Genomic DNA, 23,898 nt, shown 5'->3' on the forward strand with positions numbered 1-23,898 from the left:
GGAAAGAAGGAGGGGGGAGGGTCTGTCGAGATCGGGTACCATGGGGCCACATCCTGCAGAGCCTTAGCAGCAGAGTGAGTTTATTCTAAGTGCGATAGGAAGCTTCCGGAATCAAAAGTCCCTGGCAGCTCGCTGGTGGGAAGGGACAACAGAATAACCTCCTTGTGAACCTGGGACAGGCCCCAGGAGTGGGCTTTCTTCACCAGCTCTAACAGCTACCACGGTCTCAGAGCCCATGTAGTGTGGCCACCAAGTCCGCGAATCAGACTCACTCCTCGGGTGGCAGAGGGACAGAGTGTTTCGGGTCTATGAAGAAACAGCACCTAGGAGCATGTTTTCACATGGCACTTCATCTCCAGGCTGCACGGGGCTCCCGCCACCCCAACCACCACATACTCGAATGTTTGTCTCAGTTGCTGGAACAAACACGAAGGGCCCTGCCTGCTTAGCAGAACACTCCCTCGTCCTGGGAAGAGAGAGAATAAGTGGATTTGTATGGATTTGTGCAGAGTGGGCCATATACACTGGCACAGGGCCGGGCACAAGAAGTAACTCCGGGCACAGGCTAGGTAGATGCCAGGAGTGTGTCTAAACACCCGGTCAGTGACGGCCTCTTCCCAACCGAGAGCACTCAGCCCCAGATGCCCAGCACTGAGGTTGGGAAATGCCGTGGACGTTTAGTTTCACCAACCACCCTGCTATTACATCAAATGAGCCTGCCCAGACTGAAGCCCACAGGGAGGAAATGGAGCTGAGAGATGGGGAAAGGCCCCTATGAAGACACCCTTGATGGCCCCGGAGGCGTCTCTGTCTTCAGTCTAGCCCTGGGGTTCCTGGAGGCTCCCAACACCAAGGTCCTCAACCGGCGTTGAGCTTTAGTGATCATGCTTTCTTTCTTTGTGTAATTACCAAACAAAATGCCGTGTCTTTTACAGCGTTTCTGTACCCGCGTGAGACTGTAGTTGGCTTGCATTCACTCCTACACCTTTCCCCCTGCTTCTCTTCCAACCCCCAGGGTCCCATCCTTCCTCCAAACACTTTCTCTTCCTCTCCTGCTACCCTCATCAGATGCCCTCTCCAGACACTTAGGCTCCATTTCTGAAAGAGAGAAAGAAGGAAAGGAAGGAAGGAAGGAAGGAAGGAAAGGAAGGAAGGAAGGAAGAAAGAAGAAAGAAAGAAGAAAGACAGAAAAAAGGAAAGGAAAGGGAAGGGAAGGGAAGGAGTCACGGGGATCCACAGGGGAGCAACCTGAGTCTCCAAACCCTCCCAGCAATGACCACCAGAGGGCACTGGCAGAGGAAGCAATCCCACCCGTCCACCCCACCCCCTAGAAATGCTTCAGAAACTCCAGGCTCAGCGCTCTGCAGTGTGAGCTCCAGGCCTGCTCCTCCTCGGGGAGCTCAGAAAGAGCCAGAATGCTTTACTTCCCAGTGGGCCACCAAGCAGTGCTCCTTAGGGCTTGCTTAATGCCCTTTAACACAGCACGTTTAAAAGGTAGGAAGGCAGTTCATACATAAATCCTACACAGGGACGCATGTAAGCATGTTTTAAAAGTGTGTGTGTGTGTGTGTATGCTCATTTATATGTATGCGTGCATGTATGCTCCTATATACATACACACGTGTTCCTACACGTATATGTATATACACATAGATACTCCTACGTGCATGTGTATGTATACTATATGACACACACACGTATGTTCCCACACTCACGCACGTCCCGCCCTCGCCCTCCCTCCTGGTCTCCTCTTCCCTGTACCCCGCCCCCCCCTTTGTTTCCTCCCTCCTGTAGCCCTCACTTTCTCCCTGGGGTGGGGCGGGGGGGGGCAGGGCCTGTGCACACACCAGACGGACGCTGATTCCCCATCTTGGTCCCATCCCTCTGCATCTCCTCTCCACTTTAGAATAACCATCTTTCCCTTTGAAACTGCCCCTGAACGGCCCCTAAAGAATACGTTTCTGTGAGGGGTCCAGTGTCCTACAGTGAATAACTGGGAGCCGAAAAAAATCCCCTTTCTACCACTAAAGTTGCTTCTCTTGAGGTGCATTATCTCAGAGATGGAAAACAGAACGACGCAACTAAGAAATGGGGCCACTGCGGTGGTGGTGAACCAGACTGTGCTTTTTACACCTTTGAATTAATTTGTGGAAGGGCTGAGGAAAAAGCATTTGGCACACTGACCTAGAAAGTTCTGCTGGGAGCAGAACTTCGCCGGCTGTTCCAGTGGGGGCTAAGGGTGCCAGTGAGGGACTTATACAGATCAGGCTGGCCAGGAGACGTATCTGTGGAGGACCGTCTTCGTTAACTGATGTGGAGACACCATTCCCTAGATCTGAGTTCTGGATTTCCTAAGAGTTGATCATGAGGCTCTAGAGAGGACGAGGGATAAAGATCTTGATTCCACCGTGAACTAGGATGGGTCTGGTGGTGAGATGTTTTGGCAGACAATCTGTCTACATTCTGCCCATGTCCTGAGACCTTCTCTGGGATTAAGCTTGAAGGTAAAGGACTGGTTTGTTTGAGGAAATTTCAGGAAGGGAGGATTCTAGCTGAGAAAGTAGCCGTGATACCAGCACCTGTGAAGTAAAAACTCCTGCCCTCTCCTGGGGCGATAGGAAGGCTGTCCAGGAGGCAAGGCCCCACCCATCAGAAGCTCCACCTTGAGGGGATCTGAATTCATTTAAGGAAAGCCTAGGCTGAAGGGGTTCCTCGAAAGCAGCTGCCTGGGAAAGGGTCTTCTTGGGGTCAGCACACAGAAGTTGTGGTCCAAGGGGGCCTGGCTACAGCCTGAAGTGGCAGCAGGACCTGGCAGTGGGCTAAGCCCTGTCCCCAGGGCCTGAGGGTGCTAAGCCCTGTCCCCAGAGTCCGAGGGTGCTAAGCCCTGTCCCCAGAGTCCGAGGGTGCTAAGCCCTGTCCCCAGAGTCCGAGGGTGCTAAGCCCTGTCCCCAGAGTCTGAGGGTGCTAAGCCCTGTCCCCAGAGTCTGAGGGTGCTAAGCCCTGTCCCCAGGGCTGCAGGGCTGCAGAGGTGCAGGGACGCAGGGCTGGGACAGTCCCAGTCCTTTGGAGTCTAGAGGATTGCATCACAAGCCCCAAATGCTGGGCACAGAATGCTCCCTGCTGGGTTTGGGTTCTACTTTAATCTTGCTGCTCCTAAGCATTCCCTTTTGGAATAAAAATGCTTACTCTGAACGCATGTTACATGCACTCACCTTGGTTCTGGTTTTAGAGGATTTCATAGGCAAGAGGCTTTATTAGAACTTTTTTTTTTAACAACTATGGGGCATTTTAAAGTTGGACTCTATTTTACGTTGCGAGATAACTGAGACCTTGGGGAGGAGAGAGAGAGAGGTTATGTCTTAGAAGCGGTGTGCTTCTGAGTCAAGCTGACAGGGGTGGCGTTGTGGTGGCTGGTCTTAATTGTCAATGTGACACAATCCCGCACACAGAAGGCGAATGCCAGCAAGGTCAGATTGGCCTGTTGGATTGTCTTAATGTGGGACAATCCACGACACTATGGGAGGCACCTTTCTCTAGATTTAAGTACTGAACTTTGTTAACAGTGGAAAAAGCAAGCCGAGTGTTAGGCATGTACATATGGGTTCATTTCTCTCTGATCTCGGCTGCTTTCACTGAGTATTTAATCACAATGGTGGAAATAAATAAAGCTAAGACACTTAGTGATCCTCCTACCTCTCAATCGCTGGGTTAACAGAAGTCTACCTCCGTGCCCTGCTTCACCCTCTCTTTTTAAATGCCCTGTAATGAAGGCAATCGAAGGGACAAAGGCAGAACTATTAGGCTGATCAACCGGAGACCCAGGCCATTGTTGCATACGGAACTATTGTTCCTCACTAGCGGTGTTTCCACGGGGAGGGCTCCCTGTGGCACTCATCCTGGCTCTCTCCCATTTTCTCTACAGGAGCAGGTGAGAGCTACATTGAAATGCCTATTCTGGTCTCTGACTTGGGGAGCCATTTTCTGCCCCATGTCTGACCAGGCACATCAGTGAGAGTCATACTCTTCCATGAGTGTAAAGTTTATCTATGTATCTGTGTGATTCCGGAGCTGGGGCTGGCAGTGAATACTGATGGGTACAGTGATACTTGGCCTGCAGACGGGACCTTCCCAGGGTGAGCTGGCCTCCATCTCTGACAGCAGAAAGCAGATTGGTGAAGACACTGGGTCATAAGGTTCTGAGTGCAGGAGTGTCTTCACTGTCATAGGTCACAAGCCCAGCAGCTAGCAAGCCTCACACTCCCAACACATGTGCTCAGCAGCAGAGGCCTCCAGTGTGGTGAGTCCCAGCCCCCACGCACTCTCCAGAACTAAGGCTGAAGGGTGGGGTGGGGAAATGGGAGGGCTGTGTTTTGTTTCCTGTTGATAACTTCCTCCAAATTCCAAGGCATGGGAGGGCACTTAGCCTGACAGCCTGGGATGGCCAGCCAACTGATGGTTCTGAGACGGCACCAGAATTCTGAGTCCTGGAAGGTGCTCATGTGAGATGGGCTGATTTCTAACCGTGTCTCAGAGCCTCAAGTTCACATATGAAAGATAAAAGATGATGGGGGGGGGCCTGAGGGGGGAAGGGAGGGAAGAAGGGAGGGGGAACTGGGATCAATATGTAAAATAAGAACAAAAATAAATATTAAAAAAAAAGATGAGACACTTCAGTGTTACTGTGACAGTTAAACTAACAGGCGCGCGTATGTACATTTTCACCATTTCTCGGTTATTAACATAAAAAAATTAGCAGCAACTGGTACTAATGTTCAGATGGGGCAAATAATATTCATCAAAAAGTTCCTTTCTGGGCCTGGAACCTTCACTCGTGTATTCTTTAGACTGGCGGTCAGACTTCCCATGGCTCCAGCAACCTGTTCCCCATGTTAGGGTGGCAGCCTCAAAACCCTGACCTGATGCTATCTATGGTCTGAGAACTATGGTCTCAGCCTCAGCTCACAACCTCACCTGAGAGTTGGGAGGCTGCAACCATGACTACAGCCTTGGCCCCAAACTACGGCTTGGAGTTGTGTTTTAAGAACCATGGCCTGGAACCACAGCTTTCAACCATGTCCTAGAATCACAGCCTGGAACCTGGCCTGGAATCATGGCCTGACCACCAGACCAGGAACCACAGAGAAGGAGTAGCTACTTAACTCTCTCCTTCCCCCTTATCCTTAGCGGAAAAACCTTAGAAGTTACCATCCACCCACCTCCAACCTTTTCCCCTGTTTCCCTGCCGAGAGAGAAAGAAATGAACTAAAACTTACTTAGAACGTGTTTGCATTAGGGCTGAGGAGATGACTCAGTGGCTAAAATGCTTGCTTGTGCAGGCGTGAGACCCGAGTTCATACTCACAGCAGCCATGTAAAAGTGATGGCCACGGCTGAAGAGTATCTGCAACTCACTGGGTGAGGTAGCAGAGTCAGAGGGGATCATGGGACACACGGGCTAGCCAACCTAGCCAAGAAAAGGTAAACTCTAGGTTCAGTGAGTAACCTGTCTTGAAAAGTTAAGGTGGGGGAAGAGATTGAGACAGACATCTTGACATCAGCATCTGGCGTCCACATGTACATACGTACAACACACATATGCGCAAAACAAACAACACACACAGACACACTCATAAAACACATATGCACACACATGCATATAACACATACATATGCACACACACTCACACAACACACATGCACAGACACTCATAAAACACACATATGTAAGCACATGTACACACATGCATACAACACATACACACACACACACACACACACACACACACAGTTGTCAACCTCTCACAGCTTGCTAGTCAAGATACTTTACAAGATGGCTCCACAAACTCCAACCCACACACGCTTTCTTTTTCTCTACCTCCGGAGCCCACGTGGAAAGGCAGCCTTGGCTCACAGCCAGCCTCCTATGCCAACTCAGAGGTGGAAACGCTTAGTCTGGAGACTGGTTGAGGGTCCCTGAGGCAGGCTGACACTCTTGGCTGAGCCATGACTAATGCTGAGCAGGCTGTGACCAACAACCCCACAGCACGAGCTGTTATGCGCGGGTGCTGAGGAGGTAGGTTTCCTGCTAAAGTAGGAAAGGGCTCGGCAGCCCCATAAACTGGCTGCTTCTGTCTGTGCCTGGGCCCTGCATCTCTGAACAGGAAGAGGTGTTCTTCAGGCCTTCATCTGTAGGCAAACCCGGCTTAGGTCAGTGTGCACACAGGACCACAGGAACATGCCCACCTGGGGACCGTTCCAGTGCCTCTGATATCTAAACTCCTGGCTCCCTGGGGATGTTCCTGGGGAGAGGGGGGGAGGGAAGATGGGGGAGAGGAATGGGCGAGGCCCACCTTTAAAAGGGATTGCAGCAAATGTGCACAGATGGTGCTCTTAGTGGCTGCAGCTGAGAACGTATCCTGTCAGGACCCCACAGGCGGGCCAGGACAGGTGCCTGAACACTAACACCTGGTCTGTATGTGGGCCCCTCGGTGCTGGCTGGAACTCCTGAGAGATCACCACTGTCATAGCCCTGACTCTGACCCGCACGCTGCTGTCCTGTCCCACACCCTGGTGTCTGTGACATGGGTGGCTTCACAGAACACCTCTGATGTAGCCTTGTTCACTGTAGGTCAGTGTCCCATCACCAGGCTGCACACCCAGATCATCTAGTTGACAGAAACAGCTCAAGGGAGAACTTACTGGGTCTTATGACTTCAGTCCAACATGTGTGTGTGGGGGGGTGGCCAGGAAAGTGGCCGTCTGTTACAGTGACAGCTAGCAATGGATCTCCCAACAGGGCTGCCAGAAGAAGCAGAGAATGTGACGCAAACCCTCAATCCCAGTGACACACGTCTGCCTGCCAGCCACCCCTTATGTTCTGTCTAAATGTTGTTTATCTAAATGGGTATTTACAAAACTTACCTTGCTCTTTGCACCGCTCCAGAGTTAGCTTGACCAACAGGACACCTGTGTTTCCCTGGTATCCATCATTTCCCCAGCTTGCAGGCCCGCCTCCCTCTGCCTCCGAGGATACAGCGCCTGCCCTCTGAGGCCAGCTGTTTGGGATCTGGCTCCCAAGGGCTGGTGAGCCAGGCATCAACCACACAGAGGGAAACAAGATGGCAAGAGCACACCATCTGGAACCTTCCAATATGCAACAAGGGTATCTGACTAGAGAAGGTGGTGTGGCGTGGCATGTGCCATGATAGTCTTGAGTGAGATCTGGGAACTGCATCCAGTACAGTCCCTAGGGTCACTGACATGTCTTGCCAGCAGGAGGGGCTCAAGCAAGGGACACCACCAAGGAAGAGGCAGAGGAAATGAGGGAGGAGGGGCATGCCAACCCCCCCAAGGATTAGCACAGACCCAGACCAGACACTCAACCGTTAGTTCAAGATGATTGAAGCCTTACTTATGCCAGATAATCCGTACTGCCATGTTGTCTCAAACGGCCCAGTTGCTCAGGCTAGTCCTTGGCTCACTAATAACCCATGGGCTGAGGATGGGGCTGGGAGACTGTGAGGGCTCTAACTAAGAACATCTGTTAGGACTGAATCTAATGGCCATGGCTTGTTTTTATTATTTCACTCACAATGCAGTCTTGAAAGGGGGAGTTGAGTGATTATCCAAATGAATTTGTACATTATACAAAGAATGTATACACTGCAAAATCAAATCACTCATCCTTCCTCCCAGGACCATGTGGTCTGCTCCCCTCTACCCCCCACAGCAGCCTGCCCCAATGGTTTGCTTTAGTCAGGAGAGGCAGGCCATCTGTGGCCTTTCCCAAGCTGCTTCAGGATGACTGATGTCTAGAACCTTCTCCATCCCAGTAATGAGGGGTGTCTGAAGCTTTGGTAATCGTATCCTACTGAGTTCACACAGCGTTGCCAAAATATCCACAGTGCAGGGGTTTGGCAAGCTCACTGAATCATAGCAAAGGGTTTACAAAGTGCAAACCGGGTCCTGAAACTGCTAAGACCTGAAACAGCGTATACGGTATAGCCAATCCGAAAACCGCCGGCTGGGAAGGGCCTGAACCTGCTGCCCCTAGCAGCTGGCTTGAGATGACACGCCCTACACCGCTTCACCTTGGTCCAGGTGGGTACCACTGGTGACATGAAGAAGACAAGAGACGAACAGGGAAGCCAGTGTTCGATCATAGAAAATACAGTGTGTGCGAAGGAGAGGGGGCGAGGCCACCCCAAGAATGAGGATTCCAAACCTGAAGTTTTCAGAGGATTCTGGAGTGTTTAAGTCAGAACCCAAGTCTAGGTGAAGAATCTTCAGACTGTGTGTGGAGCCAAGCGGTAAGCACAGAAGCTGGGCCTGGGGGCGAATGCCCACGCATCTCTGGCTGCCATCTTGCCACAGCTGGGATTATAAGGGCTGGCTACCACACCTGATTTTTTACATAGCTTCTAGTGGTCAATCTCCGGTCCTCGTGTTTGCAAGGCAAGTGTTTTAGCCAGTGAACCATCTGCTTGGCCGCTTTGCAACAAGAAACTGCAGATGCTACGTGACTGATTTGCCAATAATGATGACAAAATTTGGATTAACGATGGCTTGTTCTTCACTCAACAAAAAATGTATGACCATGACAATAATGTGGGGGGCCAGTGGCCAGTTTCAGGGCTGGGATTGCTCAGTGACAACCTCAGCCAAATAGGCTGAAGGGAAAAGCATGGAGGCCCCCAGGTCCCATTCTGTTGAACTGTACGGTAACAGGTAGGTCAAGAGGGCCATGCTGCTTGCGTGTGTAACACCCCATCTGTATTAGTCCCATCAGCTTAAGTTCTTGGACAAAGTAAGTATGTAACACAAACTCAGCTCAAGATTCAGCTCAAGTTTCTGCCGGCAACCATGCGCATGAGCAAAGAAGTACAAACTGAGACCACTGCCTTTCTGGTTCGCCATGAGAGGCCAAGCTCATTTTATTACATACATTCTGCATCTAAGAACTAGTAACTTCATATTGTAAACATTAAGCATTACAGAGTTAAAATTCAAGGCCACATCATATCATTGATTGTCTGCTCTTTGTGTGTGTGTGTGTGTGTGTGTGGTGTGTCTTTGGCTGGCCGAGGTCAACTCGTAGTGTATAAATGCATAAGTTATATAATTATTATATAAAAAGGAAAAACAAAACCCCATCGACTTGTAGACTTCGTTCTGACGAACGCACAGCGTTCGCGACTCGTTAAGGAAAACTGGAGCCCACCTACCCACAATGCCTGCTTGGTCTCTGAGCATGGTGGCCACAAAGGTCACCTCTCAACTGCTCCCATGAAGGACAAAGCCTCCACTGAACGCAGAGGTCTTGAACTTTTTTTTTTAATATCAGACAATTCCAGTTATGATTTTCTTTTCACAGAGACGTATTTTTGGTTCTGAATACGACTGCTCCCAGTCCTCTATAAAACTATGTCCTTTCTTACAACACTGAGAGCATCCAACATCCCACGACTCATGGTCTTTGGTCCCAAGGTGTCCTAAGTTCAACTTGGATGGCTTGAGCAATTGCTTTCTGTTTCTTTCCTCCTCTCCCTCCTCTCCCTCCTCTCCTCCCCCTCCTCCCCTCCCTCCCCAGCCCCTCCCTCTCTACTTCTTCCTCAAATCTTCCTCATCTTTCAGCCCTTTTTCTATAATCACATACTCACACGCTATGCACATCCCCCGTCCACCATGTGGCTCACAGTTCCTGTAATACTGAAAAGGAGATAAGACTTTAGGTCATCTTCACAGTTTGATAGAGCTGGTGGCTCTCCATCAAATGGTAAGACTCTGATTTTAACCAAAAAACAGCAAACAGCAGCCAAGAAAATCCACAATGTGGTTTGTGGAGGGGCCGCCATCTTTCTCGCTTTGTCTTCTCATTTGGTTTTTGATATGTTTCTATTTTTAAACACAAGTAGTTTCCCTTCAAACGACATTCTAAATGGTATGTTAGGCCAAGACTGTGTTACTGGTTTTCTCTATTGCTTTCGCTGAATCCTGGTTGGAACAAGCAAGGTCCCACACTCTGCAGTTTGTACACTACTTAAGGCCGCTTTCTTGGGCAGTTGCCTTTATCGGGTCATGCTTTTCTACATACAAAGTCTTTGACAAGGGCGGACCACAGGTTATATGTCCATGTACATTGTATTTTTTTGAGCTTCCTCTATTTCTTTAGTAATACTTGGGTGATGCCCCTGTAAGTCTTTGGTTTTTCCGGCTTCCTTCCCCAGCTCTGGTCAACCTTTTCCATTCCTCATGAGGCACTTCCGACTTGTATTCTCTGAGATTGTGGTGGCTGCTAGGTGATTGTTGGGAAAGGCCTCCATCTCCTCTCTAATAGTAAGTGCCCAGGTGAGAGGACATATGACTGGCAGGGAGCCTAGTGTTCGGGTAAATGCCCCCGGTCGGCGAATTCCAGTATGGGTTTGGGGCAGCGAAGAAACTAGACGATGTGACTGGGAGGGCTGGAGGGTGGGGAGCCACAAAGTTCATCTTCTGGGGGTGGGCGTGGTAGGAGCCCATGTATGGGAGGTCGGAGGGGTACTTGTACAGAGATGACTCGGGAGGATGGGGCTGAAGGGCCTGCGCGATCCCATGGAAGTCGAACTTGTAGGCGTAACGCTTCCCATGCACTTTGGTCATGATGTTTTTGTCGTAGTAGTAGCGGAGGGCGCGGCTGAGTTTATCATAGTTCATGTTGGGCTTGCTCTTACGCTCCCCCCAGCGCCGAGCCACCTCGTCAGGGTCTGTCATCTTGAACTCCCCATTGGTGCCTTCCCAGGTGATGCAGTTGGAGTTTGAGCTGTCAGACAGGAGTTCCAGAAGGAACTGCCACAGCTGGATTTGGCCACTACCTGGTGATGGGAGGGATACAAAGCCAGTGAGAGCCAAACACAAGAGAGCCGCTCCTCAACGGCGGATCTCCTGTCCCGTGTCCCGTCCCCAACCCCTGCCCAGATCTCTCTCTGCTCCTGGGCTGTTTTTGTGTTTTGTCTCTTGACTGATCACTTGCCCAGAGCCAGAGAGTAAACTGGGCTAGGCAGGAGCTGGTCCGCCCCCCAGATGTTCCAGGCCACACTGGTGAAGAGGAATGACAGGACACCCCGACTCTGCTGCCCGTGACCCGTAACTCCTCAGGGACCGTGCTGGCACATGAGGGCTCAGCTTCGGAGGCTGGGAGCTCCTTTAGCAATCCCTCCCGAGAACGAACCCTTAAGGAACCATTCCTTGCATGTCCGTATGTCTGTCTCTGCCTCCGTGAAAGTTGTCCATGTATGGCAGTCCCTGACTACTACTTTCAGGCTGGCCTCATAGATCCAACTTTTCCACATAACATGGTAGGTTCCTCCCACTTGGGATATCTTTCAAAGAGTAACCGGATGGATCACACCGGCTTCGGGAGAATGAATGAGCAACTTTTTCCCCACTCTGTGGAGCAGAAAAGGCTGTGGATGGCTATAATGGCCGAACGCCATTTATATTGGCCCGGTCAAGTGAAACAACAAAAGTCAGGTTTAGGAAATGAACACCGACAAGTTCATGGAAAATCAAACAGAGAATGGAAGTAAACACTGTTATTTCTAACCTAACATCTGGCTGCTGCTCAGAGACCGACTCTGTCAAAACTGTCGCTAGCACGGAATTAAACCTGCTTAAAATGAGGAAGTTTAGATAAAGAGCTGGCTTTGCTTCAAACCATGTAAACCTATTTCCAGTCCTGGGCCAAATGCACCGCAACAGAAATCCATGTGCCGTGTGCCATACTGTGTGTCACAGTGCTTCTGAAAGACAGCAGGCTGTGGCTAGCCGGCTAGCACTCTTGGGAAGCGGAGAGAGCCTGGCTCAAAGAGCTCAGCCGTGTGTGTGTGTGTGTGTGTGTGTGTGTGTGTGTGTGTGTGTGTGTGCGCGCGCTAAGCATGCCACTCACATGTGTACTTGTATGTATGGTGTCTGTGGGTGTGGATATATGTTGCATGCGCACATGAGTGTTCTTGTTCATGTGCGTGTATACACATATGTGTTTGCTCTTGAGTGCAGGTGTGGATACCTGTGCTTATAAATGGGTGTGTAGAGGCAAGAAAAAGACCTTCAGTGATGCCCTGGGTTTTTAAGACAGACTCTATAGTTAGCTTGGAATTTACCTGTTGGCCTAGGCTGCCTGGCCAGTGAGTCCCCAAAATCCACCTACCTGCACCCACACTGGGGTTATCATTGCCCACAACCACGTGAGATTGGGGGGGTTGGGTCCTTTCCCTTCCCTTCCCTTCTCTTTCCTTCCCTTCTTTCCCCTCCCCTCCCCTCCTCTCCCCTCCTCTCCCTTTCCCTCCCCTCCCCTTCTCCTGATACAAGTTCTGGAGAGCAAACTCAGTTCGGTCCCTTGTGTTTGCAATGAAGCAGTTGACCGGCTGAGCCCTCTGTCTTTTCAGTCAGAGAAAAATAAATCTAAGCATACCATTCTAACCACCAGGTCACATTGCTCCTAGGCATCTCTGGGTGTGTGAAAGGGCCCAGTAAGTCCTGAAGGGGGCCTGCCCTCCCGCATCCCTTCGTGGCTGGGCTGTTCTGCTTTGTCCCTTCACAGCCCACTTCTCCAGAGAGCTACCCTTGCTGGATAAGAACACAGCCACACCCAGACGTCCCAGGCCAGACTGGCAGAGGGAACTATAGGAAACTCTGTTTCTGTCTACTGTTCGTGCCCAATGGCTGCTTAGTGAAAGTCATGTTTGGTACTCGGAGAAACAAAATGAACTAGCACAGATTTAGGGTTTAAAAGTGAGTGGGAGGCAGATTTTTCTTCCCAGCCTCCAGAAGAGCACACTGTCTTGGGCTCGTTACCAGACATATTATCTTTTATGCTTTGATAAGAAATATGAAAAGATATGACTGATGACTAGAGTAATTGGACCATCATCCATTCAAGGAATTGATGGAATGTAACATTCAATTATGAATTTGCTTTCTTTGAAGCCTTCCCACTATCCCCCCCCCCACATACTGTCCAATCCTTGTCTCCGTGTTGGCTCCACGGGAATGAGGGTCTGTGGATCCACCCATGCAACAGCATCGTGAGAAAGGTCAGCTTCTTCCGACTATATTCCGGAAAGGGTTGTTTTCAGTCAAGCGACACATTTGAAACGTATTAACAGCTTGTAACTTGTCGGAATGGAAGCCTGTGCTGTTTCGGGGCTACACATACAAACTGTTCTCAATCAAGGGGCTGTTGCCTCCAACATCTCATTAATATGCATTGAGAAACCCAAAAGATGGAACTGGAGGACCATATGGTTTTGGTATATATATTGTAACCAAAGGATTAAAACTTGAAAAAAGGATTCCACGGATGACCTGGGAATCGGAGAAGCTGTGGGTTTTGGGTTTAACAGTCTGACATATGCCTCATTCTAAACATGGACAGTTGCTGGAAAATAAATATTTAGTGTCAACTTCCTCCCGTAGCGAGAGAGCCACTCTGCAAATTTCGTACAAATGCACAGACCAAATAACACTTGGTATCTGTTCAAACATTGGCATCGTCTTTGGGAATTTTTGTCCCTCACCCACTTCCCTTATGAGCATGTGTAGGAGGGAAGGTGGGGGGTAGTCTGTCTCCCTTGCTTCGGAAGAGCCAGGGAACAGGCGAGTACTACATGAATGGCTGGGAGCTCAGAGCTCAGAGGACAGGTGAGCTCATGTCGCTATAGGCTGTTCACTTTATTCTCATTAGCTGGGAAGACACAGGGCCCAGGGCTGAGGACAAGCCTGCCAAGCCTTCCCAAAAGAGCCCGGAGAAGCAAAAATCCACTGGCCTCCAAACCTGAAAAGGAAACGGGCTATACAAGCCAACAAATGCTTAGGCAATACTGTAAACAGCAGCAGCCCATGAACCCTGAAGCCATTTAGGCCACACCACTGAGCAGGAACTCTCAAGGGTGCCATGGGGAGGCAGGTGGGTACTGAGACCTCATCACCAGGTAAGTGAAAGGAGCTGCAGTCTTCCAAAGATCCTGAAGTGATTTATTAAATTGCTACATTACTGTCTGGTCTGTAATGGTCACAGCGATGAGGCTCACTGCACCTCAGAATGTAGAGAACGACTCTGATAAGGAGTGTAATCAGAGTTCCCCGAAATGTAAATGTGACCTGAGTCATTACTGGCCAAACCCATAAGAAACACAAGATTTTTGGCTGGGGAGACAGTTCAGTGAGGAAGCGTATTTGCCATGCAAATATGAGGACTGGCGTTCAGATGCCCAGAAGCCCTTGTAAATATCAGCCAGGGACAGAGGCCTGTCTGTAACTCCAGCACCCCTCACTGGGTAGGAAGAAGCCACTCAGGACCACCCCTCTGGCCAGGCAGGAGGAGCATGGGCTGGTATTGTTCTCAGTTTGACTTCATTCTGAAGTTCCCTGGGGACTGGGCACTACTACAGGCTCATAGGTGACAGTGTTGAGTCCCCTAAAAAGCATGCTTAACCCACAGGGCAGCTGAGAAAACAGGGGTAGTCCGAAGTTTGTTACCAACGTCAGCCAAGGCCAAACTTCTGGCTGCTACTCTTTCTTCTACATAGACCAGTACTTTCCAGTCGGGTGTCTATACACATCTCCTCAGCCTCCCTGTCCTCCCTAGGCTGTTCACCCTCAGGCCTTGCCTGAATGCAACAGGTTCCCGCTTCCTAGCAATTGACAAAACTTAAAGGAAGTGACTCTGTCCCTTTTCAAGGAGCAGAATGCATCCTTCATACCCACGAATTTAGAATGCCTGGGCAGAACTCAAGAAAAGTTTGTCCACATAGGAATTCAGTGCTTGGCAGTTCTGGTGGCGGCGTGGCTCATCACCGATTCATGAGATGGGGATGCCAGGACACACCGTTCTCAGCAGGAGAGACAGTATTCCAAGAACACGTCAACGCGTATTTGGAATGGGAATATTTGGATGTCCACACACTGTGATCACCTTGTGTGTTCACAAGCATGGTAAGACTTTGAGAGAGGACTCAGCAGTTGAAGGAATTGGCGGCTCCTCTAGCATCCATGCTGGGGCACCGCATAGCGACCTGTAACTCCAGTTCCAGGAGACCCAACACCCTTCTTCTGGCTTCTGAGGGGGGCTTCATGTGCTCATGGTGCCCATAAACTCACATGCCACCTACATTTAGTCTCAAGAAATTCATTTCATGGCAAAATCTTTCCACTGAAAATGGACAAAAAGATTTTGAAGAAGGGGCCGTGTGCTGCTCAGAAAATAAAAATTGTGCTTCCTCCCTGTTGTGTGGAATATTAGAACTATCTAAATTTAAGAATAGAGTATTAAAATCTGGGTGGTGGTGGCGATGCACGCCTTTAATCCCAGCACTCAGGAGGCAGAGGCAAGCGGATCTCTGTGAGTTCCGGGACAGCTAGGACTGTTAAACAGAGAAACCATGTCTTGAAGGGAAAATAAAAAGAGTATTGAAGTTCTCCACTGCTATTGTGTCAAGACCTATGTGGTCATTTATGTTTCTTAGTGCTTGTTTTTATGAAACCAGAGACTTCAATGTTTGGTGCACTAAAGTTTACACTTGATGAACTGCTCATCAATTTACTAATATGTAGTGTCCCCCTTTTACATTTTCTATGTGCTCGGCATTGTCTAATTGCTTTCCACCCTTTGATATTAAGTGCTGTGGCATCGTTACTAGATAAAGCGTGTTTCCTGGAGGGAGCATATAGTTGGTTCCTGTTTCTTAATTCAGTCCATTAATTGGGCTTCCTTTTAGATGCATTGAGATCATATACATTTAGGATAGACATACAAAGGGGTTTGTTATTCCCTATAAATGTGTTAGACACTGTTTCATTTCTGCCGAATTACTGGATTTCTTTTCCCAATGCCATATTAGTTTTGAGGGTTTAACGAGAAGATTGAAAATTAAAAAAAAAATTATCTATGTATATAGGCATTGCCTTTAAATTTTAAAATTAAAGTTGCATCAGAGAGAAGTATTGAGGATTGAACCTGAGGCTGCCCAGATAATAGGTAAGTGTTCCACATCTGAGCCACAGGTCCAGGCACACAGCCCTTCCTTCTTCAACATTTTATTTTGAGACAGTGTCTCACTAAGTTGTCCAGGCAGGCCTTGAACTTGTGACTCTTCTGACTCAGCCTTGAACTTACTTATGACTCTCCTGACAGAGCTTTCCTTGTCTCTAGAAGTCACTGAGTTTTTCATGACGAAAGACCAATTTACCAGAGAATAAAAGAGATACACAGACAAGAAGCATTTCTACTAAACTAAAGATGGGAACATTTGGTGTCAAAGACCACATCAATCAACTGGGTCAGTGCCTGGGATACGTACAGAGAGTATGAAGGGAAGACTCCTTCCTTGTGAACTAACGGTGTCTTACGGTCTCTTGACTACCAAACAAAGGCTGGATCCTGCCATCACCCGGGTCCAGCAGGGACGATCTCAGCATAGGAAATGTGGTACTTGACACTGGACACAAGGGCCATGGACCAATGACGCCTCAGAACGTTGCTCCTAGGCCTGGGGTGTGTCTTCCATCTCATGTCTCCAACTTGCCATCCTTATCTAGAGCAAGCATCCCAAGCTGCCCCTCACAGAAGGACAAGGGGGGGCACTTAGCTCAGGGACAAATCACTCCCTTCGGCTACATTTTCCAAACGAGCCGTCTCTGAGGGACAACGAGGACATGATGGGCGATGCATTTAGGCTGTGGGCTTGAGCAGCAGGAAGGCTGGTATGATCGTGCCTATTGTAGCTGGCCACTGCCCTCCTCCTCCTCACCCTCCTCCCTCCTCTCCCTCCTCCCTCCCCTTTCTTCTTCCTCCTCCTCTCCCAACCTTAGCAGCTGTATAACTAAACCCAAGTGTTCCCTTTCTTACCCACAGCCCGTGTTATTCAAAGCTCCCCTCTCCCCCATCTTCCAGAAGTGCCGGGACGGAAAACAAACTTTAGAGACCCTTCGAGCCTCCTTCCTGTCCGGTTGTGACCCATGGAAAGCTCTTTGACATCTCAGGGCCTCCGACTCCTCTTCTGTCGGATGGGGAATGGAGATAACAATGTTGCGAGCCACACAACCCTAGAGGGGAACCTCAGGTGTAAGCATTCCCCGTGAGGCAGGCGGGGGGGGGGGGGGAGGTGTTCACAGAGCCCGGGTCCTCCATCCAGGAGTGTCTTCTAATCTGTCCCAACAGTGCTGCCAGACCAGCCTTTCTGGAGCCTAGTCACCACTACCTCTACCTCCAAACACGGCCCAGCAAAAGCTTCATGCGTATGCACACGGGCCCACGCACATTCATGCGAGTGAGTGCAGGTGCCCACGCCCAGAGGCACTCATGGAAGTAAAAGAAGACCCCTGGGTGTCTGTCCTTCCTTCCACCCCATCTGAGAGGGCTGTGTTTCACAGCTCTGTATCCCAAGCTGCCCCGTGAACTCCTGCAGTTTAGCAGTTTAGTTTCCCCCGCCTCAGCCTCCCCTCTTGAAACAGGAGGACTAGAAACACACACTCTTCTTACGTGTCTGACTTTTATATGGTGCTGGGATTCAGGGTCAGCCCCACCCACTGTGGGGCGGTAGACACTTTTGCCCACAGAATGGTCTCCTGGACCACACAGCCACGATGGTCATTAGAGTTGCTAGGAGACAGTTATAAGGGGAATGCTGAAATGAGGGACTGCTTGGAAGTCCTGGGCACTAAGTGATTGGTCACAAAATAGACAATGGGCTGTGAGTCCATAGGCTAGAGAGCGGATTGTATCTACCTGTGCCCATCTCTTCACCAGGTGACAGCCCCCTGGAGCCAGCTGTATCTTGTGGTCACCTCAGGGATGAACTGATAAACAAGGTGCTGGGCCCCTGTTTGTGCACTGGGCTAAAGCAATGACCAAAACCACCCCCTCTGTCTGTAGAGCTGCTGAGAACATGTTTAGTGAATTAATCGACATTAATCACAATTTCATGGCAGAGTCCGCTGTCCCACGTTGATGATAGTCTGAGTTCTCAGAGTGTGGGTTCTCTTGTGGGGATGTGTGCAATGCATCTCTGCATTTTCCAACCCCCGTTTGGCTCAAGGTCTGTGAAACAGAAATCCCAGCCCGCGCTTAGAGAGTGGCTGTAACATCTTGGCATTGAATGTACAGCTGTGAATGTGAAGCAGATGCCACAGAAACACGGGGTTCATGCCAGCACAGCTGGCTCTAATCTGAATGCAAACAAATAGAACAAGCTCATTGTGAGGACAGGTGATGGTTCTCAGCCTGTTTTTTCCCTACATCTGAGTTCAGAAATACATCCTCACAGATGACCATAATTGGAGTCTGATGGCTGTAAGATTATCTGTTTTAAAATAATGGTTATTGGATCTGGTTGGTGACAGGTTGAATTATGTCCCCTAAAATCCATGTTCTGAAATCTGAATTTTGGTCACTCTGAAAGTGACCTGTCTTAAGAGACAAGGATTTCACAGAGGTTATCAAACAAACTAAGGCCACTGAAGAGGCCCCTATTCCAGAATGAACGGTGTCTTTTTAAAAAGAAAAGGTCCCAGACTGAGGAGATCTCAAAGTCTGATCTTTAGAATCTGGAATTTAAGAAGCCGAGCACTGTGGCATGTGATACAGTAGATCCCTGGGGCTCAGACTGGACAGCTGGCCTAGCCTACCTGCAGAATTCCAGGCCAGTGAGAGGGCCTATCTTAACAAACAAAAAGATAGATGGTGTGATACTGTCTATGGATTGATAACCTGACACCCAAGGTTATCCTCTAGTTTCCACATGCATGTATAAACACACCCACATGGACACACACACACACACACAGTCCGGTATGGATATAAAAATCACAGAGAGGAAAGACAATAAAAAGAAACACAGGAAGATGATGCCATCCAGAAGCCAGGGTCAAAGGCCCAGAGCACATCCCTTCCTCACAACTCGGAAGGCCCCATCCACAGCCTCAGATTCCGGCCTCCAGAGGAATACCGATGCACTGATGTTACTAACCCAAACACAGGCTTTGTTACTTTTTTTGCAACAACCCTAGAGAAATGTTATGAATTCAATTAGGTTATAAAACTCCTTGCTGAAGCCAAATCTTAATTTATAAACTGATCCCATTTTTTTTTCAACAAGGGCAAATAAAACAGTTCTGTGAGACGAGGTGTGAAAACGAAGTTTCTCGGTTGGAAACGGTTTCTCACCAGTACAGGTTCTCTTCCAGGAATTGTCCCCAGTTCCTAAGTAACCGTACATCGGTTCCCAATCGGCAACTCACCTGGATTAGCGAGGCGGCTGCTGGTGGGTCCCAGAATCTGGTATGGGTCTGTGACAGAAGGAAGTAAGTCAGACATGGCAGAGGCTTGGTATCATAGAACTCCAGGCCGACAGGACCGTGTTTGCAGAGGGGAGAATTCTCCATACCCCCCCCCCCCGAATCCTGTCTCTACCTCCTAGGAGAGGTAAGATGTCACACCAGGTCTCAGGGGAGTCATAGAAAAAACTTGAGGTCCCAGATTCCCATCACCAACCCATAGCCCACATTACAATGCAAGGATCTAAGTAGGGTGATGCTGAGCTTGGGGTCACAAGAGCCAGGTTGTTCAAGGTCAGCATTCTACTGTTTTTCTACCTTGGACATAACGGCCAGGGCAGTGTGAGACACTGTGAAGCCAAAGCAACAGACCCCAAAGCCATAACCTCCAGCAAGGAAAACGGTTTGCTCATATTCAAAGTTTACAGGCTTTAGCAAAAGCTCAGGCTTTTATTAAAATCCTTCCAAGCGAGAAACTAGTGGTCTAGACCCCGTTATACACACACGACAGTTATGAAGTTCATTTAAAAGGGGATACACGTTAGAGACTCCCAGCTGAGCCTGTAACCATTTTAGGGTTCCCAGGACAGTTTCTGAAACACACCTAACTGAGGACGCTGGTCTTCCGTCTTGGGCACCGTGGAAGGAGACGGCTGAGCAGCTGAAAAAAAGGTAAGAAAGAAAAGACGATTAGCCACAACTCAGATTGGCCTCTGCACGTCTTCGATGGTTTTTACTTCGTAACCAATTAATTGTCAGCATAGTAATGCTGTTCTACGTTTGTGGTAAGAAGGAATTGCCTCCTCTAATGAAATTAAATATAAACACTCCAAAATGTCTCCCATGATTTAAACAATCTACTGTAGCCATTCCTCCTAAACATAATGAAAAGAAACCCGAGCTGGCTTACAAAGGAGAATGAAATTAACTACGGTGTAAAATAAATACAGGGAAAGTGCCAGGAGGAAATGGAGCCAAGCAGAGCTGCAGCGAAGGGAAGCAGCAATGAGCTCATCCGTGTGCAAACATCCCTGGAACCCACACTTGTCCACAGTGAGGCTCTCTGTTCCGTTCACTTCTTCTGTTACGGGAGTAGGTTACATCTAAAACAGAGGGTCACGCTTGAAGATTGCAAGTGCTTTGTCGCCAACGTTAAGAACCCCTCCATTTGTTGGAAAGACCACAGACCAACCACTGAAATCATAGTGGGCCTTGCCTTCTGCCATGCAACTCAGGGCAGTGGGGGCTGAGCCTGTACCTTTGGACTGAGGGGTTGGGTGGCCATGGCCGGTCCAGGCTGTTCTCCTGGGAGGCTCATAAGGTAAATCTGTAAAAAAGAGATACATAGACTAAAAAAAAAAAAAAAGAAAAGAAAAGAAAAAAGAAAAAAATAGCTAATTTTTATAACAGATTTGTTTCTTAGAATACCGAATAAAAATTCAAATGTAATAAAAAAGTTGTAGGTTTTACCTATTAATTTGCATATTTTATTTAAATCTCACTTCCATTTAGCTGAAAACTATCATTGGTAGACTCTTTTAGACATTGCTTGGTGTGTCTGTGTGTGTGTGTGTGTGTGTGTGTGTGTTTTACACGTGTATTATATATGTGTGGATGCATATGCACGTGCAGGCTTGACAGACAACCTTGGATATTGTCTTCAAATGCCATTCACCTCATTGTTGGGAAGTAGCTTTGTCACCGGCGCATTGGGGCTCGTCTGCAGCTCACTGATTTAGCTAAACTGAAAGGGTATATGCCACCAGGTGCAGACCTCTCCATGGAAACCAGGACCAAACTCGGGTTTCCGTGCTTACATAGCAAACACTTGACCAGCTGAGCCATATTCCAGGCCCCTGATGCTCACTCTGCTAGAACCCTTTCCTAGGATCAGAAATTGAGATTGCAGGACCCTTTCTCTTCCACAGTCTGATGAATCACGGGACCTACTTTTTGATCATCTTCAGAACTCAGAGCCCACAACTGGCATAATCCATTGATTACTCAGAGCCCACAGCTGGACTAATCCATTGATTACTCAGAGCCCACAGCTGGACTAATCTATTGATTACTCAGAGCCCACAGCTGGCAGGAATCCATTGCTTCTTGCCTGGGATCAAATCCACCCAGAGACATTCATGCTTCTGTTTTCTGTGCTCTTCTTGGAAATAAGATCTGCTTTCTTACCCCTCAGTGAGCTGCTTCCCTAGATTCCCCCACCTCTGACTACCCCTTGATAATCTAACCATTTGTATGGTCAGTCTTAATTGGCTTAGTTGTTTCTCTAGGCAAAGGCCCCCTTCTTTCTAAGAGAATTTAATATCTCCCTAAAAATGAATTGCATGAAAGAAATTCAGGACACAAGTGATCGTCCTACAACATATTAACAATGACGCTGAGCGTAAATAGAGTGGCAATTATTTGTAAGTGTTTATACACGGTATTGCTTGTGCCATGGACCTTCATTACACACTGCATCGGCACTAATGATGGAGCTCTTAACTCATCTCAGTTTTCTTTCACAGGTACATCCCAGGAACACGGTTTCCCCCCCCCCCCCACTCTTATTAACCGTGGATATATGAAAGCTATTTCTACATGCAGCAGTATTACAGAGCCGCCTCAAAGCTGTGTTCCAGGTGTGGTGGCTCAGGCCCGTGAGTCCAGCACTTGGCAAGAAGTCACCCTCAGTTACATAAATATTTGAGGCCGGCCTGGGATACAGGACATGCTACCTCAGAACAGACCAGACCTGGGTGTGATGGCTCATGTCTATAATCCTGGCACTTGGTGGGGGCTGAGGCAGGAGGATTGCGGTAAGTTCAAGACCAGTCTGGGCTCTAGGGTAACACCCTCTCTCAGAACAAATGAACTTAAAAGCAAAACTTCCTCTGTTGGTAGGTCTAGGTTCAATGTCAAATGCCACTCTAGACCACCTAGAAGCCACAGCGCCATACCCCTGCAGGCTTGCTTCTGCCAGACAACAGAGGATGGCCATGGAATTCGCACTTGGAGGACAGAGTGGTGTAATTATTTTGGGTCTCTCTGTAAGTAAATAATTTAAGCTTACTTAAAACTGGCAAGCTGGTGGATCGGCTTTCAAAGAACCCTGCTAGGTTGAAAAGTGTGAGCCTGTCCCTGTGTTCCTATCCCAAAGAGAACAACGTGAAACCCAACACAGAAAGGCCTTTAATTCAATCAGTGTGTTTGGCTGCAGGCATCTCGACTGGTGTGGTCTATGAAATTTTACCCTCTTGGACTTCGGAGAGTTAGACAGTTTTCTTTTTTTTACAATCTCACTATTGCTCACTTTCCTCTTGGGGAGCGCTTTTGCATTCTGGGACCCTCAGCTTTCCTAGAGCTGGGAATACATGTGGGGATGAAGTCTGTAGCTGAAACCAATTATAGCTGAATTTCGTCTTACATCCCGGGAAACATTCTGAAAATAGATTCCCAACCTGTTGCAGTTTTCTTTCTAAAACGAAAAAGTTAAGGCAGGACGTGGGGAGGAATTCAGTGAGATGGCTCCGTAGGCAAAGGTGCTTGCTTGCAAGCCTTGTGATCTGACGTGGATCCCCAGAACCTACACCGTGGGAGAGAATCAACCCAGCTAAGCTGTCCCCTAGCTTCCACTTGTGGGCCATGTGCACATCCCCACCCACACACCTCAAAATAAAAAGGAGTAATAATATTTTTTGTTAAAGCTGCTTAGCCAGAGTTATATGAAACGAAATCATCCAGTAAGGGAGGTGTCTCTCCTAGTTCAGAGGCAGACAGACAGACAGACAGACAAAGGCCTATCTACCAAATGAAAATGGTGGTATCACAGAATCGTGTCCTAGATCCTTGCTCTTCAAAGTGTGTTCCGTGGCTCAACAACCAGAGACACACTGAAGGCTTATCCTGTTCTTACAGAATAGAGTCAGAATCCTGACAAGGTCCCAGCCCACTCACACACAAACTGGAGTGTGCAAAAGCCAGACCAAGGAGATTTCCACTCTAAGAATTCTTATACAATTCACCATCCTCAAAGACAACGAGTTCAAGAACGATAGCCAGGCTATGTACATGTAACTATAACAGCCCGGTGTGGAAGGTTCTAGAGGGATCTACGGGGCCTGAGCTGGGAAAATGTACATGGAAGTACCAGAGAACTGGGAGCTTGTCAGCTACACCCAGAAATGTGTGAAGCTTGGCTGGAAAGAACACTAACCATCACACGGGAACTAATGTTTGGAAGCTCTCTATTCACAAAATCCTTTGAAAGATGAATAGCCAGGTCCCACCCTCCCCTGGAAACAACAACCACCAGGGTGAGTTCAATTTTCAGCCAAGTATTTGAGATGTTTGTATGGACAAGTGATTAACATGTCCGCAAACACACAGCCACGGTAGATACGCTCATCTTGTTTTCTTCCATGAGAGTCTATGCCAATATTTCCTTATCGGCTACTGGTCACATGCTGTGACACTAAGCCCCTCCTGTGGGATGTGACCTCGGGAAATGCTGACCTTGGGAGTTTCGGGGTATGAGGAACCATCACGGTGGCCACAGGGCCGGCGTCGCAAATGTCTACCTCTGACTACTTAG

At 48.6% G+C, this 23,898-nt stretch overlaps 1 protein-coding gene across 4 annotated transcripts in view; it reads right to left on the bottom strand.

Annotated features, from left to right (window-relative positions):
* Positions 1-9,594: 9,594 nt before the first annotated feature.
* Erg (ETS transcription factor ERG) overlaps positions 9,595-23,898 on the bottom strand; it is a 148,950-nt gene continuing 134,646 nt past the window's right edge. For all 4 annotated transcript variants that reach the window (XM_051191942.1, XM_051191944.1, XM_051191943.1 and 1 more), the window contains 4 exons: positions 20,566-20,634; positions 19,912-19,968; positions 19,272-19,319; positions 9,595-10,849 (listed from right to left, as the gene is read on the bottom strand). In XM_051191942.1, coding sequence (XP_051047899.1) covers positions 10,329-10,849; positions 19,272-19,319; positions 19,912-19,968; positions 20,566-20,634 — 695 coding nt within the window. In that variant the 3' untranslated portion in view covers positions 9,595-10,328. The remainder of the gene's footprint in view (positions 10,850-19,271; positions 19,320-19,911; positions 19,969-20,565; positions 20,635-23,898) is intronic.

This window comes from Phodopus roborovskii, unplaced genomic scaffold, assembly GCF_943737965.1.
Source record: "Phodopus roborovskii unplaced genomic scaffold, PHOROB, whole genome shotgun sequence".
In the NCBI taxonomy this organism is placed as follows: Eukaryota; Metazoa; Chordata; class Mammalia; order Rodentia; family Cricetidae; genus Phodopus; species Phodopus roborovskii.